Source organism: Callorhinchus milii, unplaced genomic scaffold, assembly GCF_018977255.1.
Source record: "Callorhinchus milii isolate IMCB2004 unplaced genomic scaffold, IMCB_Cmil_1.0 Scaffold1, whole genome shotgun sequence".
In the NCBI taxonomy this organism is placed as follows: Eukaryota; Metazoa; Chordata; class Chondrichthyes; order Chimaeriformes; family Callorhinchidae; genus Callorhinchus; species Callorhinchus milii.
This window is the reverse complement of record NW_024704742.1, coordinates 135,018,479-135,035,651: the sequence shown is the minus strand read 5'-3', so window position 1 is coordinate 135,035,651 and position 17,173 is coordinate 135,018,479. Positions and strand designations below refer to the sequence as shown.

At 43.9% G+C, this 17,173-nt stretch overlaps 1 protein-coding gene across 1 annotated transcript in view; it reads left to right on the top strand.

Moving 5' to 3' along the window:
- Positions 1-17,173, top strand: part of LOC121848047 (WD repeat-containing protein 7-like) — a 244,397-nt gene that overhangs the window by 114,256 nt on the left and 112,968 nt on the right. Inside the window, exon 5 of the mRNA XM_042331965.1 lies at positions 10,682-10,906. Coding sequence (XP_042187899.1) covers positions 10,682-10,906 — 225 coding nt within the window. The remainder of the gene's footprint in view (positions 1-10,681; positions 10,907-17,173) is intronic.

Here is a 17,173-nt window from a genome sequence, read left to right as displayed (position 1 = left end):
CCAGTTTTATTTAAGTGACATTGCTCCCCACTCGGCTGACTTTTGCATTGCTTTGAATTTTTTTTAAAAAAAGAAAGCATTAATCAGAGAAAATACACATTAAATTGTATAGGAACTTATACTTTTATCAATCACGCCAACATTTATTGTCAAATGTTGTTCGAATCGATTTTAAATGTTTTGTTTTATGATAAGATCACCCAAAAAATACAGAGATTGATTTGGATGAAAAAGACCTTTATCCCAACAGATCTCATCTTTCCAGTTCACACACTCTACCATCTTCCCTTCATATCATCAACTTGGCTTTTAAATGAGTAGAACAGTAATATTAAATTGTGGCCGTGTTTGCCCAAATACAGTGACGTATTTAAGAAAATATACAGTGGCTATATTTTCAGCCACACTCCCACCCCCTCTCCCCCTTCGCCCCACCCTTCTTGATTTCAACCCACACCTCTTTTGCAAACCATTAACTGGGATGCCTTGGGACATCCTTATTTTTAAACCAAGTCTTGATCTGTTCTATGGTTTCATAGGTCACTTCTTGCTTTGATTAAAACTTATCTCTTCGACTACACTTTCAACTCTCTTTTCCCCCCTCCACTCACAGTCATTTGTGTGAAATGCTTTGAGACGTCCTCCCGATGCCAAAAAGAGAAGAGGGTTTCTCTCTCCCGTGTCCTGGCCAACAATCCCCTAAATGAAAGCGGTCACTCACTATGTGGCTGATTTGTGTGACATTTATTGTGTAAATTGGCTGCCACGTTCGCCTACAAATAACCCCACTTTACAGAAAACTCTGTGAAGTGTTTGGAGGCGTATGTATAAAATGCAAGGATTATTATTGACATATATTCCTCGATATCTATATTTTTGTAATCTATACAGTAAACTCCCATGTTAATGATTGTTAAAATTAGAGTTGAGGTTACATTGATTGCTGGCCTTCCAAGACTGTTATGTTTCGTCTGAATAGCACTATCACACAGCTCACAGATGGGAACGAGCAACAACAAAAAACAACAAAATTACATTTGCGCGTTTCACGTCAGGAGGACGTCCGAAGGCGTTGGAACGCAACACACAGTTGAGAAAAAATGTAAATTAAAATGAGATACATTTATATTGTTTTCCTTAAATATTTGAGTCATCGCTCGATTCTTTGTCTTTAGACCAGCCAGACGTCTGACACATGCAGAAACCCATCAGAAACCATTAAGTGTTCCCAAACCAGACTGCGTGTTCCGTGCATGCCACCAATACATGGAATACTCAGACTTACAATAATAAAATAATCCGCATTTGATGTAGCGACTTATCACGCTGTTGAGACATCTCAAAGCGCTTCGCAAGATATACTGTAAAGTGGAGTGACTGTATTTTGTGGGCGAAATACATCAGCCAATTGCACACAGCAGTGTCCCACAAACAGTCGTAGATTGAGTGACCAATTTTTTTTTGAAGGAATTATTACCCCCGGAAAGCAATCCGGCAATTGACTAACAATCAGGTTCCTACCTACTGCTAGGTAAACAGAGGAGTAAGGAAACTTGGCTAATGTATTGCCCTGCCCGGGAATTGAACTCGGATCGTTTGCTTGCGAGGCGAGTGCACGAACCAATATGCTATGGGACTTCCAAGTCCGGTAGCATTTTGATTAGGTAAATGGAAGGCAATTGCCAACCAATTTGAAGGCAGTGAAAAATAAGTGAGATAAGACATTAAGCAAGGGAGTCCCAGGGTTCAGGTGCAAATGGAGTGGAAGGCACACAGCAGGCCAAGTTTGCCCAGCGGAGGAGACAAGCGGAGTGAGACTGGAGAGGATCACAATGGTTGCCCATCACATTCACATTCACATCCACCTGTAGTGGAGGCTAAAATTCCACCTGATTTTAGCCTTGAGACTATTGTCATAGAATCAGAATCATAGAATTATACAGCACAGAAGGAGTCCATTCGACCCATCGTGTCTGTGCAGACTCTTTGAAAAGAGCTATCCAACTCAATCCCACTCCCCCACTCTCTCCCCATAGCCCTGCAAACTTGTCCTCCCCTTTCTAAGATTTCGACACATGTAGAATTTTATCAATTTCTTAAATACTTTACTGTAGTTCTTGAGAATAACTCCAGAAAACAGGCTTCAAAATTAAGACTGAATTTAAAAATTGACAAATTTTGAACAGTCTGAAATCTAGACCAAAATCGGTAGGAATTTCAGACACCTGATATTCAGAATTAGGTGACATTTCACAGACTGTTCGATTGTCTTCATTTGAGAAGGTGACAATTTTCTTCCCCTGGATTTAGACAGTGAACTGAAACGTACATTACGCTCTGTGAATGTCTTGTGTCTTGTGATTTATGCTGCATTGGAGCCCTGTAACTCCTGCTTGATTGATTGGAAGATGAAAGGAGGGATTGTACTCTATATTGATGCAGCCTGGAACATCTTCCAACCCAGAATCTTTTACCTTTCGCTGCCATAAACTCCAGCTTTCAGCCGACAAATTCAAAATGTCAAACCTGTTATGCCTTCTGTATTATGAATAATAATAACAAATAATATGTTAATTCTTGTATACAGTCAATTCACTTTACAGTATATTCTGTGAAGCCGTTTGAGTCTCGAAGACATGATAATATACTGTATCAAATGCAAGGATTATTATTTGATATTTTGCCTTATCACGTCAGGCAGACGTCTCAAAGCAATTCACAGGACTTTACCATAAAGTGTAGTGACTGAATATTTGTAGGAAAACTCAGTCACCAATATTCACACAGCAATGTCCCACAAAGCGGAGTCCTGTAGCTCAGTGGTTAGAACACTCGCTTTGCAAGCGAGAGACCTGAGTTCAATTCCAGGCAGAGGCCGAAACCTTGGGCAAGTTTCCTGACTCCACACAGAGCCTAATAATAATCCCTCCAAAACCAAAAACAATAATAAATTGGTCATTTTCAATCTACGACTGTTTGTGGGACATTGCTGTGCACAATTGGCTGCCGCGTTCGCCCACAAATATACAGTCAATTCACTTTGCAGTGTGTTCTGTGAAGCGCTGTGGGACGTCCTCCCGACGTGAAAAGCGCTATATCAAATGCAAGGATTATTATTATTATTATTAAAGCAACAGGAAGTGAAAGTAAGTTTTATCAACAAACTAACTTTCACTCCTGAAAAAACACAGAATTACTGCATTTTACAGTGTATCCTCTGGAACGTCCTCCCGAACTGAAAGGTACCATACCCAATGTAAGGATTATTATTATATCATATTACCCTCTTCTGAGACGCTTTTTCTTTCCCCTTGATTACACTCTGGTTCTGACCACACTATGGCTGTATTGTTAGCACACAAGTTTGACTGTATAAAAATACATCTTATTTTTTGAGTATCACAAGATTGAGCTGCCAGTAACTGATCTGTACAGGCAATACCAAGGACACAAATCCGAAACAAATCCTAACGTATATATAATATATAGTTGGAGTCCTGTAGTGTATTGGTTAGAGCACTCGCTTTGCAAGTGAGAGGAACTGGGTTCGATTCCTCGGCAGGGCGAAACCTTAGGCAAGTTTCCTTACTCCATACGCCTCTGTTTACCTAGCGGTAAGTAGGAACCCGGTTGTTAGTCGATCTTCACATTATATTCTGGGGGGTAATAATCCCTCAAAAAAAAATCGGTGTCACTCAATACACGACTGTGGGCAATTGGCTGCCACGTTTCGCCCACAAAATTCGCAGTGAATCCACTTTACAATATATTAAATGAAGTGCTATGAGAACATCTCGACGACGTGATAAGGCGCTATATCAATTGCAAATATTATTATTAAATAGATACAAGGATTATTATTATAAATAATAAAACTGGATGAACATTGAGAGCTGAAAGGCACCCTCTTGTATGCCCCTTGTGCCTGGGTTCTGACTGGAATGAACACACATGGCTTTTATCAGAGTGCCATGGCCATTGCTGGGGCTCAGAGTGCTGAGGTCAGGGCCCTTGCCTATTGATCGGTGTTCCTGCCTCTCCACTCCAGCATCTGCTTCATTGGCTCCTTTCAGGCCTGCTCCAGTACATTAGAATAGAAATCCATAACCAGACTGTGCTCATCCAAGCAGGGGAAGAAACTAAATTAAATGCTATAAAACAATCTTGGCTGGGAGTTTGCACCAATTCATCTTGATCTAAGATGCCAGGCCGGCTCACTGTCCAAACACCTGGGCTAAAGGCTGCGGCAGTGAAAATATAAGGAGCTCAGATCATTCATTTGTCAGCTGAGGAGTGCGGGAGCATCTAACCATCCCCTCTGCAGAGGTCAGCTGACAGAACAATCAAGTGAAGCTCCGTGTCCTCAGTCATTCTGTAAGCTCCAGGCTTCCGTGCGTTTCTCTGGGTCCAAATGGCTGCATCCAGGCCCCGTCCTAACGAGAAATAATGGGTCATTGGGCAATGCCTTGTTCTGCGCTGCAAGGTCATAGAGGTGGCGGAATGAGGGGGGGGAGAAGGATGACAACCACTTTAGAACGATGCACTGCTGAGTTCGGCTTCCAGTGATCTTAAAATAACATCACCTGGCCACTTCAAAGATGAAAATTGGAGTTTATGGCAGCCAAGCCAGCGGTAAAATACTTATTGTTTTGCCCACCGCTTTGCTGACTGAACAAAGGCACCGTGTCTGTGTGAAAGTTCTTCATTTTAACAATTTGTGAATAAAAAATGTAATTTTTTTTAGATGACTGTTTATGGGACACTGCTGCATTGCAATTGGCTGCTGCGTTTCGCCCACAAAATATACAGTCAGTGCACTGTACAGTATATTCTGTGAAGCGCTTTGAGACGCCTTAATGACGTGATAATGTGCTGTATCAAATGCAAGGATTATGATTATTATTAATAAGAAGGATGTTGATTGTTTAAACAGCAATTCAATACGAGCTGCAACTTTGTCGTGTGACTGTTTAGCGGAAGCGAGCTTTCAGATGTGCTGTATAAGAACGAGACTGACACGCATATCAATACGTCATCAAAACCCTCCAAGGGTATTTATCAACAGGGCTTTGGAGTACAGCAGAATTGCCTGGCCCATGAAACAAACTACCTAGACTGCCACAGAGGATAGAGACTATTCTGATGTTCCATTGCCTGGTTATCTTGGAGCTGACCCAGCTAATTGTCATGTTAAAAGCCTCATATGACAGAAACCTTATTTTTGACAGCATATTCTTCACATGTATTGACCAATTGTGCCCATGTATTGGGCACATGATAATATTAATCCTTGCATTTCATATAGCACCTGATCATGTCTTCGAAACCTTTCAAACAGCTTCACGGGATTTTATTGTGAAGTGTAGTGACCGTGTGTCACTACATTTGTATTGTATTGATATTTCTGCCCTTTGAACAGAAATACTGTATATGGTATTTGATTTACCGAGAACCAAAAAAGGTCATGGATTACCGCGGACTAGCTTGGCTTTGCCAGCTGTGTCTCATCTGTGCCATTTCAGGCAACGGGAAGATTTCCCCTGCCATTTTATTCTCCTCCCACCACCCGACCACCCGACCACCCCCCCCCACCCCTACTTCCCCCTCACCCCTTATCTCTTTACCTCCGCACACTGTGAGGTCAAGCTTAAAGACACCAGATTGTCTGCCAGGTAAAGTGCGTATTGTTTAACTCCATTTGCAAATACTGAAAAGGTCATAATATTTTCACGGAATGCAATACGGTATCATTTACATTTACATAACTTTTCACGTCAGGGAGACACAGCATTCAAATCGCTCAACACTGTTGGCTGGTCACCTATGCTGGAAGTGGAATCAGAAGGGGCCTGTGAGGGACTAGGTATTAACCCCCCAACTCCCTTTCCCACACCCCCAACCTCTCCAATCGTTGGTTGGTCTTCTAGCACTCACCGCCAATGGGGTATCTCAGGTATCAGAGGCTGCTTGCGCCAACGGATATGTTCTCCAGAATAAAGATAAGGAATCAAACACGTTCAGAAGAAGAAAAGGATTTTTTGGTGTCTGACAAGTGTTGAAACCCATCAATATACTTAAGAATATCTAAACCAAGCTGAGAATTCCATGCAACCCATCTACACATGGAAATTCCTGAGATATTTATTGGAATGGAATGCACATTCACTCCCTAGAGGGACGCATTCTGCTTACAATACAATATTACAATTGTATAGTGTCTTTCAGGTTTCGAAGTCGCCCCAAGGTCCTGAATTCTTAATTCCAGAGAGTATTAGGTCTAGGTTGTCAAGGATCAAGGTTTGGGGAGCCCAGGGTGTGCGTTGGGGTGCTCTTTGGAGTCTAAAACAGCTACAACTGCATTGCTTGCCATTGATAGCACTGCCTTGGCTGCTGCTTGTCCAGTTAGAGAAGAGGAAAGGAAGGGAGAAAATTGGCAGAAAAATAAGTTGTAAGGACTTTATAAATTGTAAGTGAAGCCTGTTCCTGGACTGACTGAAATGTTCTGGAATGCTACCCTGCGTGAGGGGCACTTTATAAATGCAAGTTGTTGTTGCTGTGGTGGAGCAGGGGAGGGAAAGGTGACTCTTTTGCACTGTTATTTCCTATTTTTGGTAATGTAGAGTAACATTCAGAATAGAATGAAAATGTTGCTAATTGTAGTTAGGATCTCATGGTCACCTTGGATGCCCAGCCAGCAGTGTCAAGCACTTTGAGACGTCCTCCCAAAGTGAACATCGCTATGGAAGTGTAAGTCGGATTATGAGAGTCCAGCTGAGGTTACACTTATGTTTGAGAGACTTGTGATCTCAATGTGGATTTGTACAGTGGTGATTTACTAGTGTTATCTACAGCACCACGGACAGTTGTAAAATGATAATAAAGATCTTAAAATGTAATCTGGGTTTTCAGATGTCATAGCTGCAAGAGTGAAGATGTTTTGATGTCAAATGGGCCCGCCGAAGGTTAAATTACATACACTCTTAGATTCACTGGTAGCTTTCATAATATGTTCCATGGTTGGGATGAAATAGTCGCCATGCTGATTCCAATTAAAAGACAGCAGCACAGTCACAGTGGGATTGAGTAAGTCCGGAGGTGGCACAACTGTAGCGTAAGTAGGGTCTCGCGTTGGATAAAGCACCTCAGGAAGTAAATTGTCTCCTGCAGGGAGTCATTATGAATTTCCCGCTGACTTGCAAGAACATGCCTCTGAATCTCCTGTCTCAGTGTGATATATGTGGGCTATCCTGCGGGAGATGTACCATTGCCCCCTGGTATAACTCAAATGGAAGGCAACGGCTCCCATTGTTTTGGGTAACAGACTCCCAGATACAATTTGTCATTCACTATTTGTGGGAACAAATGCTGTGCACAAATTGGCTGTATGTTCCCACACACAACTCCACGGGGAAAGGAGAAGCGAATCTGGACTGTTTCACAGCAGATGTTGGGAAAGATCTGAGAGTTTACTTCTGTTGGCCATTTGATGCATGTAGCCCTGGAAGAGCAGGGAATAAAATGGGAGAGAAGGACCTAAGTTCAGTTTTAAAGACGAGTACTGTGTTTACATGATCAAGCAATGTTATCTAGTACATTTTTGCTGGCATTTTTCAATGCATATTGCATTATTGAGACTGGTATTTAGCTAAAGAAAAGAGTAGAGACAGTACATGTTACCTTTAAATGGTTAAACTTTTTAACCTAATGCAATTTATTTAGGAAGTTGTTATTTGGTTGATTATCACATGCTAAAATTCACATGAGACTTTAAACCAAGATCCTGTCTACCTGTCCAGGTGGACGTTAAAGATCCCATGGCGTTGCTCAAAGGAAGAAGGGAGTTTCTCCCGCTGTTCTGGCCAACAGTCCCCCAAGTACAATTTGTCATTCACTTTATGACTGTGTGGGACATTGCTGTGTGCAAATTGGCTCCACATTCGTCTACAGAATACACATTCACTGCACTGTTAAGCTGTTATATCAACAACACTAAGAGATTTGTATAGCACCTTTCACGTCAGGAGGACGTCCCAAAGCGCTGAACAGAGTACAGCATTTCAGACCCGAGCTGGGGTAGGGGGGTAAGGGAGGGGAGGGGAAGGAGGGTGGCTGAATGCATGGTCGAAGAGGAAGGTTTGAGGTGGGACTTGAAGGAGGCTAAGGAGGGGGCGAGGCGGAGTGACTGAGGGATGGAATTCCAGAGGCTGGGGGCAGAGTGGCTGAAGGTTCTCCGCCAATGGTGGGGCCGGTGGGTCGGGGGTCATGGAGCAGGCCAGAGCTGGCTGTGCAGAGGGAACGGGCGGGTTGGTAGGGGGTTAGGAGGTCACAGAGGTAGGGTGGGGTAGGCCATGGATGGCTTTGTATGTGAAGATCAGGATCTTGAACTGGATCCTCTGAAGGATAGGGAGCCAGTGGAGTCGGGTGAGAGTGGGGAAGATGGAGGACACGGAGTTTGGTGCGGGAGAGGACATGGGCTGCAGAGTTCTGGATTATCTGCAGCCTGTGGAGGGAGGAGTTGGGAAGGCTGACAAGTTGGGCGCTTGCATAGTCGAGCCTGGAGGTGATGAAGGCATGAACAAGAGTTTCAGCGGCCTGAGGGGTGAGGTAGTGGTGAAGTCGGGCGATGTTACGTAGGTGAGGGAAGGCAGAGCGGGTTATGGCTTGGATGTGGGGAAGAAAAGACAGTTGAGGGTCGAACAAGACACCCAGGTTCCTGACTGGCAGTGAGTTGTAGTGTGCAACCATGGAGGTTGATGCTGCCAAAGCCTGAGGTGCTGAGGGGTTGGCGCGAGGCAATCAGGAGGGCCTCAGTCTTGTTCACATTCAACTGTAGGAAATTTGCCCTCATCCAGGACTTGATGTCCGACAGACAGTCTGTCAGGACAGCAGTGGTCCTGGAGGTGAGGGTGGAGGCAGAAAGATAGAGTTGGGTGTCATCCGCATACATGTGGAAGTATCAAGTGCAAATGGAGAAATATTATAAATGGCTGAAATTAAATTAATAAAAAAAGTATCCACAAGGACCTTTTCACAAATCTTTCTTTTTTTCGTCTACTTCAGTCCGTGTGTGTAACATTTTTATTTGAACAATAAATTGTGATGGAATGAATGAGTTGGAATGCCTGGGAAAAGTTACTCAGCCCACAGACTGAAGAGGACTGAACAGTCCTTGAACCAGGGCGCTTCTGCAGCTCTGTTCTTTCAGTTGTGTGTTAAACAAGTTTCTGAGCAGCTCTCTGCGTTGTAAGCTTTCAGTATTTAAGCAAAAATTTCTTGTACAATGCAGCGAACCCTCCCGAGTATTGTATTGTACAATTCGATTCCCGGCAGAGTGAAACCTTGGGCTTACTTACTCCACACGCCTGATAATAAACCCTCAAGCATTACTCAATCCACGACTGTTTGTGGGACACTGCTGTGCGCCTGCCGCGTTTCACCAAACAAATATACAGTCAACTCACTTCACAGTATATTTTTGTAGCGCTTTGAGACGTCTAGAAGACGTGAAAAGCTCTATATCAAATGCAAGTATTATTATAATACAGTTTAGACTTGTATAGCCTTTCATGTCAGGAGTACATCTCGAAACACTTGGACACAGTTTAAGGAGTCTTTACAAAATTAAAGAACACAAATGCTGCACTAAAGGAGAAAAATTGATGATGAAACGCGCTGTTAGGGATCGGATATTTAAACTCTTAAAACAGAAACACATAACTATAAATTATTTAACCCTTTGGGCGCGTGGGTTTGGAGACTCTCCAGAAAATGACGCTGCTTATTATGTTCTACAACAACAACAACAACAAGATTCCATTTATAGAGCGCCTTTCACGTCGGGAGGACGTCCCAAGGCGCTGTACAGTTGGGTCAGGACCCGAGCAGGGGGGAGATGGTCAGGGTGAGGGGAGGGAAGGGAGGGGGCGAGGAGGGAGTAGAGAGTTGAGAGGGGAGCTGAAGGCACGGTCAAAGAGAAAGGTCTTGAGACCGGCCTTGAAGGAGGAAAGGGAGGAGGAAAGGCGAAGGCACTGGGGATAGAGTTCCAGAGCCTCGGGGCTGAGAGGCTGAAGGCCCGGCCACCGATGGTAGGGCGGTTGGGGCGGGGGATGTGGAGCAGACTGGAGCCAGAGGAATGGAGGGTACGGGCAGGTGGGTAGGGGGATAGTAGGTCGGAGAGGTAGGAGGGAGCAAGGCCGTGAATGGCCTTGTAGGTGAGGATGAGGATCTTGAATTCGATCCTCTGGGGGATGGGGAGCCAGTGGAGGCGAGCGAGGGTGGGAGTGATGTGATCGCGAAGCCTGGTGCGGGACAGTACACAAGCTGCAGAGTTCTGAATGACCTGCAGCTTGTGGAGGGAGGTGCCGGGAAGGCCGGCGAGGGGAGAGTTCCCATAGTCCAGCCTTGAGGTGATAAAGGCGTGGACCAGAGTTTCAGCAGCGTGAGGGGTTAGGTAGTGCCGTAGTCTGGCGATATTCCGGAGGTGATGGAAGGCGGTGCCAGTTGTGGCGCGGATATGAGGGAGAAAGGACAGCTCAGGGTCGAACAGAACGCCGAGGTTCTTGACCGGCTTTGAGAGGTGGAGAGTGCAGCCTTGGATGCTGATGCTGTCAGGCCTGAGGAATTCTGTTCACTTTAAATTATAGTAACAATAATCATAATAATATTTCTTTTGTCACTCCAGGCTGTTTGCCGGGCTTGATGCCTTACACGAAGAAAATGACGTCTTCCTATGAAGAGCGCAGGAAGCAAGCCACTGCCATCGTCCTCCTGGGGGTCATCGGAGCGGAATTCGGAGCCGAGATCGAGCCACCGAAGCTGCCGAGCAGGACCCGGCACACCAGCCAGGTCCCAGAGGGCTTCGGTCTGACCACCGGAGGCTCCAACTACTCCCTGGCAAGGCATACGTGTGAGTGTTAGAGGATCTTTGGCTTCTTTTCACTTCGGGGTTGGAGTCTCTATTAGATACGGTATGGATCAGTTTGTAACCCAAGTGCTGCTGAGATTTCACTTGTGTTCATTTTGCCTGAATAAGACTCGATTTTTAAGTGCTCCAAGATGTTACCTTGCAAGAAGGGCCCTATATAAATGCATGTTCTCGTTACATCAACAGCAGCATCAATAATTTATTGTTATATAGCGGCTTTCATGTTGGGAACAGTTCACCAGTTCTGACCAAGCTCCGCTGGCTCCCCATCACCAAACAGATCGACTTCAGGATCCTCAAACTTGTGTTCAAATCCATTTACTCCCCGGCACCTCCCTACCTCTTCGACCCCCTCACTCCCCAATCCACCACCCGGCGCCTCCGTTCGACTGGCACCGGGCTCCTGCTCTTCCCTTGCACCCTTCGCCCCACCAACAGAGGTCGCGCTTTCAGCCACTACACCCCGAAACTCTGGAACACTTTCCCTCAATCCCTCCACCTTGCCCTCTGTTTCCCTTTTTCAAGTCACGCCTGAAAACCTTCCTCTTTGTCTGTGCTTACAGCCACCTCCACCCCCGCACCCTTGGCTCAGAGTCAGGCTCTGCCACTGTTAAGTGCACTGAGACACTACCCTGCGTGGAAGGCGCTTTATAATTGCAAGTTGTTGTTGGTAAAGTGTCTCAAAAGGCTTTACAAAGACTGAGCGGGAGCTTGAGAGCTGGGAGTGGATTGAAGGGGAAGTGGTCGGAAGCGTAATCTTCAGGCAGGGAAAGCAGAGATGGAAGGGTCGATGCGGAAGGATTTGTGGAGTTTCAGAGGGAGAAGGAAAGTGGTTGAAGGATCACCTGCTGATGGTAAAGCGGAGGAGAGCGTGAAGCAGGTCGGAATTGGCGGAGCAGAGGGAGTGGCCGGGAGAGTATGATTGCAGGTGGTGGCACAGATAGTGCAATGCCATAAAGGTATTTGAAGGTGAAGGTGAGGATCCTAAAACTGGAATAGGCAACCAGTGGGTCTGAATGAAAATGGGGATGATGTGCTTATGTGATTTGCATAGCTTATATCATCCCAAACAACTCGAAAACAGGATAGTTAATTAAGTTGTTCAATTAATAGATTTATGGATTAATTCTAAATACTTGAAGATCTCTCACTGACCTGTTCTGTCCTTGAGTCTTCGAGTGCCATACAACAAAGACAATTTACATTTATGTGGGGCCTTTCACATCGGTATTCTTTCACAAAGGTGCCCTGTGAGTGCCGAGAGTTGATGTGTGTCGTTGCGGTTCAGTGTAGCTGTCGAAGAGAGAGGTCTTAAAAGTGGGGAAGTAGGGGGCAAGGCAGAGGAATCTGGGAATTCCAGAGGTAGGGAGAGTGGGGATGGGAGGGGAAGAAAATTGTAGATCAAAATAAAATGCCCTCTTCACTCCACAGATTGTGTTGTACTTGCCTTTGCTGTGTTTTTGTTGCAATTCACATTGCTATGCACTTATCTGCATTCCCACTCATTTGTTCGATTGGTCCAAATCTTAACAGATGCTCTTTAATAATAAATAATAATAATCCTTGCATTTGATATAGCGCTTTTCACATCGGGAGGACGTCCCAAAGTGCTTCACAGAATATACTGTAAAGTGAATTGACTGTATATTTGTGGGCGAACGCGGCTGCTAATTGCGCACAGCAATGTCCCACAAACAGTCGTAGATTGAAAATGACCAATTTATTATTGTTTAATACTGTGGCACTTGCAAACATAGTTTGGTATTACTAGCAGATTTCAAATCTAAGTCGATTTGTCTTTTAAGTTTTGAGGATCTTCTGAAATACTTGCTTTCCTGAGTTGATCTTTGTTCCGCCACTGTAGGATCAGAGTCGCCTATGTAGGGATGAATGAGTCCTTAATGGTTACAGCAGCAACTGAATATTAGTTTTGGCAGTTACTTAACCTGTCCATAATGCTTAACACTGCACCAGATATCCATAATAAAGTGTAATTACCCGTCAGAAGTACTCAGACGTAATGGGTGATCATTACACCAGTCAAAACAAAGCTTAGAGGGGTGGAGACACCACGCAGCATTCTGTAAAGGGGTTGTATCTATAGCTGTGACATCTAGGATGTGTATATTAAGTCCTGTACAGGAGAGTGATTTCGCTAAGTTGGAGCAGGATACAGAAGAACGCTTTTTTTGAGCAATAATAAGCCTTGCATTCGATATAGTGCTTTATCACGTCGTTGAAACGTCTCAAAGCGCCTCACAGAATAATAACAATTTGCACTTATATAAGCGCCTTCCACACGGAGTAGCGTCTCAGAGCGCTTAACAGAGCCTGGCTCTGAACCGGAATATACTGTGAAGTGAATTGATTGTATTTTGTGGGCAAAACAAAGTAGCCAATTACACACAGCAGTGTCTCACAAACAGACATGGATTGAGTAACCAAATGTTTGTTTGGAGGGATTATTAATAAACTGATAGCATTCAGGACTATTATCTCAGCGGTGAAATTAGTTATCAATAAAACATTGTATTTTTCTCCCGAGATATACATCTCGCTAGGTTTTGTTTTTCCCAATAGTAGAAGTTGATTTGCCTTGAAAAAATCACTTGCAGCTGGTGAGGAAAAGAAAGGGGTTCATCCCTTTAAGAGTCACATCCTTTAACGGCTTGGGTACTTCTACTGTGCCCTGACCTTCTATCTGACCTTTTCTCCTATGAAGACTATAGGTGTCTGGTGCTCTTTCTGAAGAACGTATCTTTAATTCTCTAATTATTAGTTATTTGCCTCTCGTGAGGTGATATATTTGTGCATTTTCCTGATATATATCTCTTTCTTTAGTGTGAAGTTTCAAGTCTTATTTTCCCATTGTCATTTGTTGACGCAAGAGAATGGATGTTGCCCCATTTTTAAGACCTCTTTTCACCCACTACGCCCCCTTGCCCCTTTCCTCCACCTTGCCCCCCTCCTTCACCATCTTCAGCTCGCGCCTGAAGACCTTCCTCTTCGACCGTGGCTCCCCCCCCGGCTCAGTGTCAGGCTCCTCCACTGTCAAGCCCTGAGGGGCACTATACTGCGTGAGGGGCGGTGTATAATATAAATGTAAGTTGCTGTTGTTGGATGAAGACGGCGCTTTGGTGCATTTGATCTCATCCTTCCAAAATACCCATCCTACCTAACTCTCCATTGCAGCATCAAACTGTTTTGTAAATGTGTCAAGTGTCCTGGCCTCAACCACTCTTGCTGGTAACCCAGTCGAGTTGTTGATTATTTTCTGTCTAAAGAAATACTCCCTGGTGCCTGTCCTAAACATCAAATACACTGACCCTGTTCTGCTGCCTTGGCATATCTGAAAGAATTGTTCCACGTTTACTTTCTCAAACCCATTTAGAATCTTGTACACCTCTATGGAGTTCCCTCTGAGACGACTTCACACGTCACTTTGTGAAGTGGTCATTTCTTAAAAAAAAAATTACATCCACACACGGAAGTAAATTATATTTGACTACCGGAAGCCCTCTGTCCTCTTCAACCTTACCTTCGGTCACCCTCCTGCCCCTACCCTCCCTCCCCTCCACCCCTCCTGATCCCAACTTCCAGCTTGGGTCCAAATTCCTGACTGTCCATCGCTTTGGGACATCCTCCCGATGTAAAAGGCTCTATACAATGTGTTGTTGTTGTCCTGAGTGTTCTGGAGTCTCAGGGTTACATCTGGCACAGAGTTATTTTGTTGTCTCTTAACCTTTTCTAAACCATGAAGCATCTGTCAGACTCAGTGGAACTGGGCGCTGCATTCGGCTTGTGTCTGTAAACTGATCCCGACTGCCGAAATGTCAAAATTTAACACTGCTTGACTGAAGTCTTGGGTCTAGCCTTGGTTCACAAACTCTCATCTATCTCCAGGTCTGAGAGAAACCTAGGAATAGGAGGCCATTCAGCCAGTCAATCTTGTGATGCCAGTTGATTCGATCTTGACAGTCTCTTAATCCCATTCTCCTACCTTTTCTCCTTATCCCTTAATAACCTGACTTCTCAAGTATCCATCTAGGGAGGGGAATCAGGTCAAGAAATGAAAGTGAAAGGAAGAGGGATGCATCTTTAAATGATAATTCCATCTGGGTTTGGAATAGACTTGTGGAGTTCTGTAGTGTAGTGGTTAGAACATTCGCCTCACAACCGAGAGGACCTGGGTTCAATTCCCAGGCAGAGCGAAATTTTAGAATGGTTTCCTTATTCCATACGCCTCTACTTATCCAACAATAATTTGGACCTTGTTGTTAGTCGATTGTCGGATCACTTTCCGGGGGCATCCAGTGAGGCCTATTCTGCCCCCCAATAATCCCCCACAAAAAATAATAATTTGATAACTCAATCCATGACGTTTTGTGGGACCCTGCTATGCACAATTGGCTGTTGATTTTTGCCCACAAAGTAAACAGTCAATAAACTTTACAATATATTTTTTGAAGTGCTTTGAGACATCTCAACAAGATAAGGTGCTGTATCAAATGCAAGGATTATTTTAGAGGATAATTTCATAGGTGTGGCTGGACGAAACCTCAATTGAGGCCAATTCCACTCCTGCTTTAGCCTCAGACTGACTGTGCCAAGGAAGAGGATGGATTTGGCGCTTCTCTTTGTCTATTTCCAGAGTTTACACTGCCCGCTTCCAGGCAGTCTGAAGCAAAGATCTTCTCATAGTTTGGCCCAACTATTGTCAATGGTCCGAATAGAATGGGCCTCACTGGATGCCTCAGGCATCTCATCAACTCCACTTTCGGAGGGACGTTAAACCGAGGTCTTATCTGCCTGTTCAGGTAGAAGTTAAAGATCCCATGGCACTATTCGAAAGGAGAATGAAGTTTTTTCCTGGTGTTCTGGCCAACAATTCCCCAAATAAATTGGTCATTCACTCCATGGCTATTGTGGGACACTGCTGTGCACAACTGGTTCCCGCATTTCGCCCACAAAATACACAGCCAATCCACTTTACAGTATATCCTTTGAAGTGTTTTGAGATGTCTCGATGGTATGATAAGGCACTATATCAAATGCAAGGATTATAATTTCTTATTATTTCATTTATAAATCAAAAAGTTTTTTATTTCACTCCTTAATTTACAATTCTACTTAAGAGTGGGCTATGATGGTAAGATATCGAAGAAAAGGTCAGAAAGTGAATTGACTGTATATTTGTGGGCGAATCCCAGCAGCCAATTGCACACAGAGTGGCCCACAAACAACCATGTGACCAAATTATTATTATTATTTTTTCAAGGGCTTATTACCCCCAGAAAAGCGATCAGCCAATCGACTAATAACCGAGTTCCTATTTACTGATAGGTAAATAGAGGCGTGTGGAGTAAGGAAACTTGAAACCTCAAATACTGAATTGAAAACTTTTCCACAAATTTGCACCATGTTAAATTTTACGTGACGTGGATTTATTGGCGAAGAATGGTGGAGATTTTGACTGTATGTTCGTGAGCGAATTGCGGCAGCCAATTGCGCACAGCAGTGTCCCACAAACAATTATGGTTTGAGTGACCAACTTGTTATTATTTTTATTTTTTTGAAGGAATTATTTTTACCACTCCATGAAAGTCAGAAGGTGTCAGTAACATGAAACCCACCACTGAATTGTTCTTGTCCTGTCGCTCATAGATTTTTACATCTAATAAATATTTGCTATTTATATTTATAATAATAATAATCCATGTGGTTGATATTGCACTTTATGTATGACGTCATTGAGACATCTTAAAGCGCTTCACAGAAGATACTGTAATGAGAATCGAATGTATAATTTGTGGGAGAATGTGTGTAAGTGGGTTTTAAATATGATTCTAAGATTAGAATCAAGCTTTAGAGCCATCTGTAATGGCAGCTGCACATTTTCTGCGTTTTTGGGTTCAATTTCCAGCGGGGGTCAAACTGAACTTGAAACACATCTGCACATGTTTCAGGCAGACAACCAGAGGAGAGGTGACCATTGCTATTAATCCATGCACCACTGACTGGCATTTAGGAAAGTAGGATATTTCTTTACCTCTCATTCTTTTGCTTATTCATTATTACTCTTGTTCTTTCTCCCTATCCCTTTTTTGTTCTTTCCTTCTCATCTGGATCCTTTCTTCCTTCAAAATGTTGTCACTCAATCCACGACTGTTTGTGGGACACTGTTGTGCAATTGACTGCCACGTTTCACCCACAAAAACACAGTCAATTCTGTGAAGCACATTGAGACAT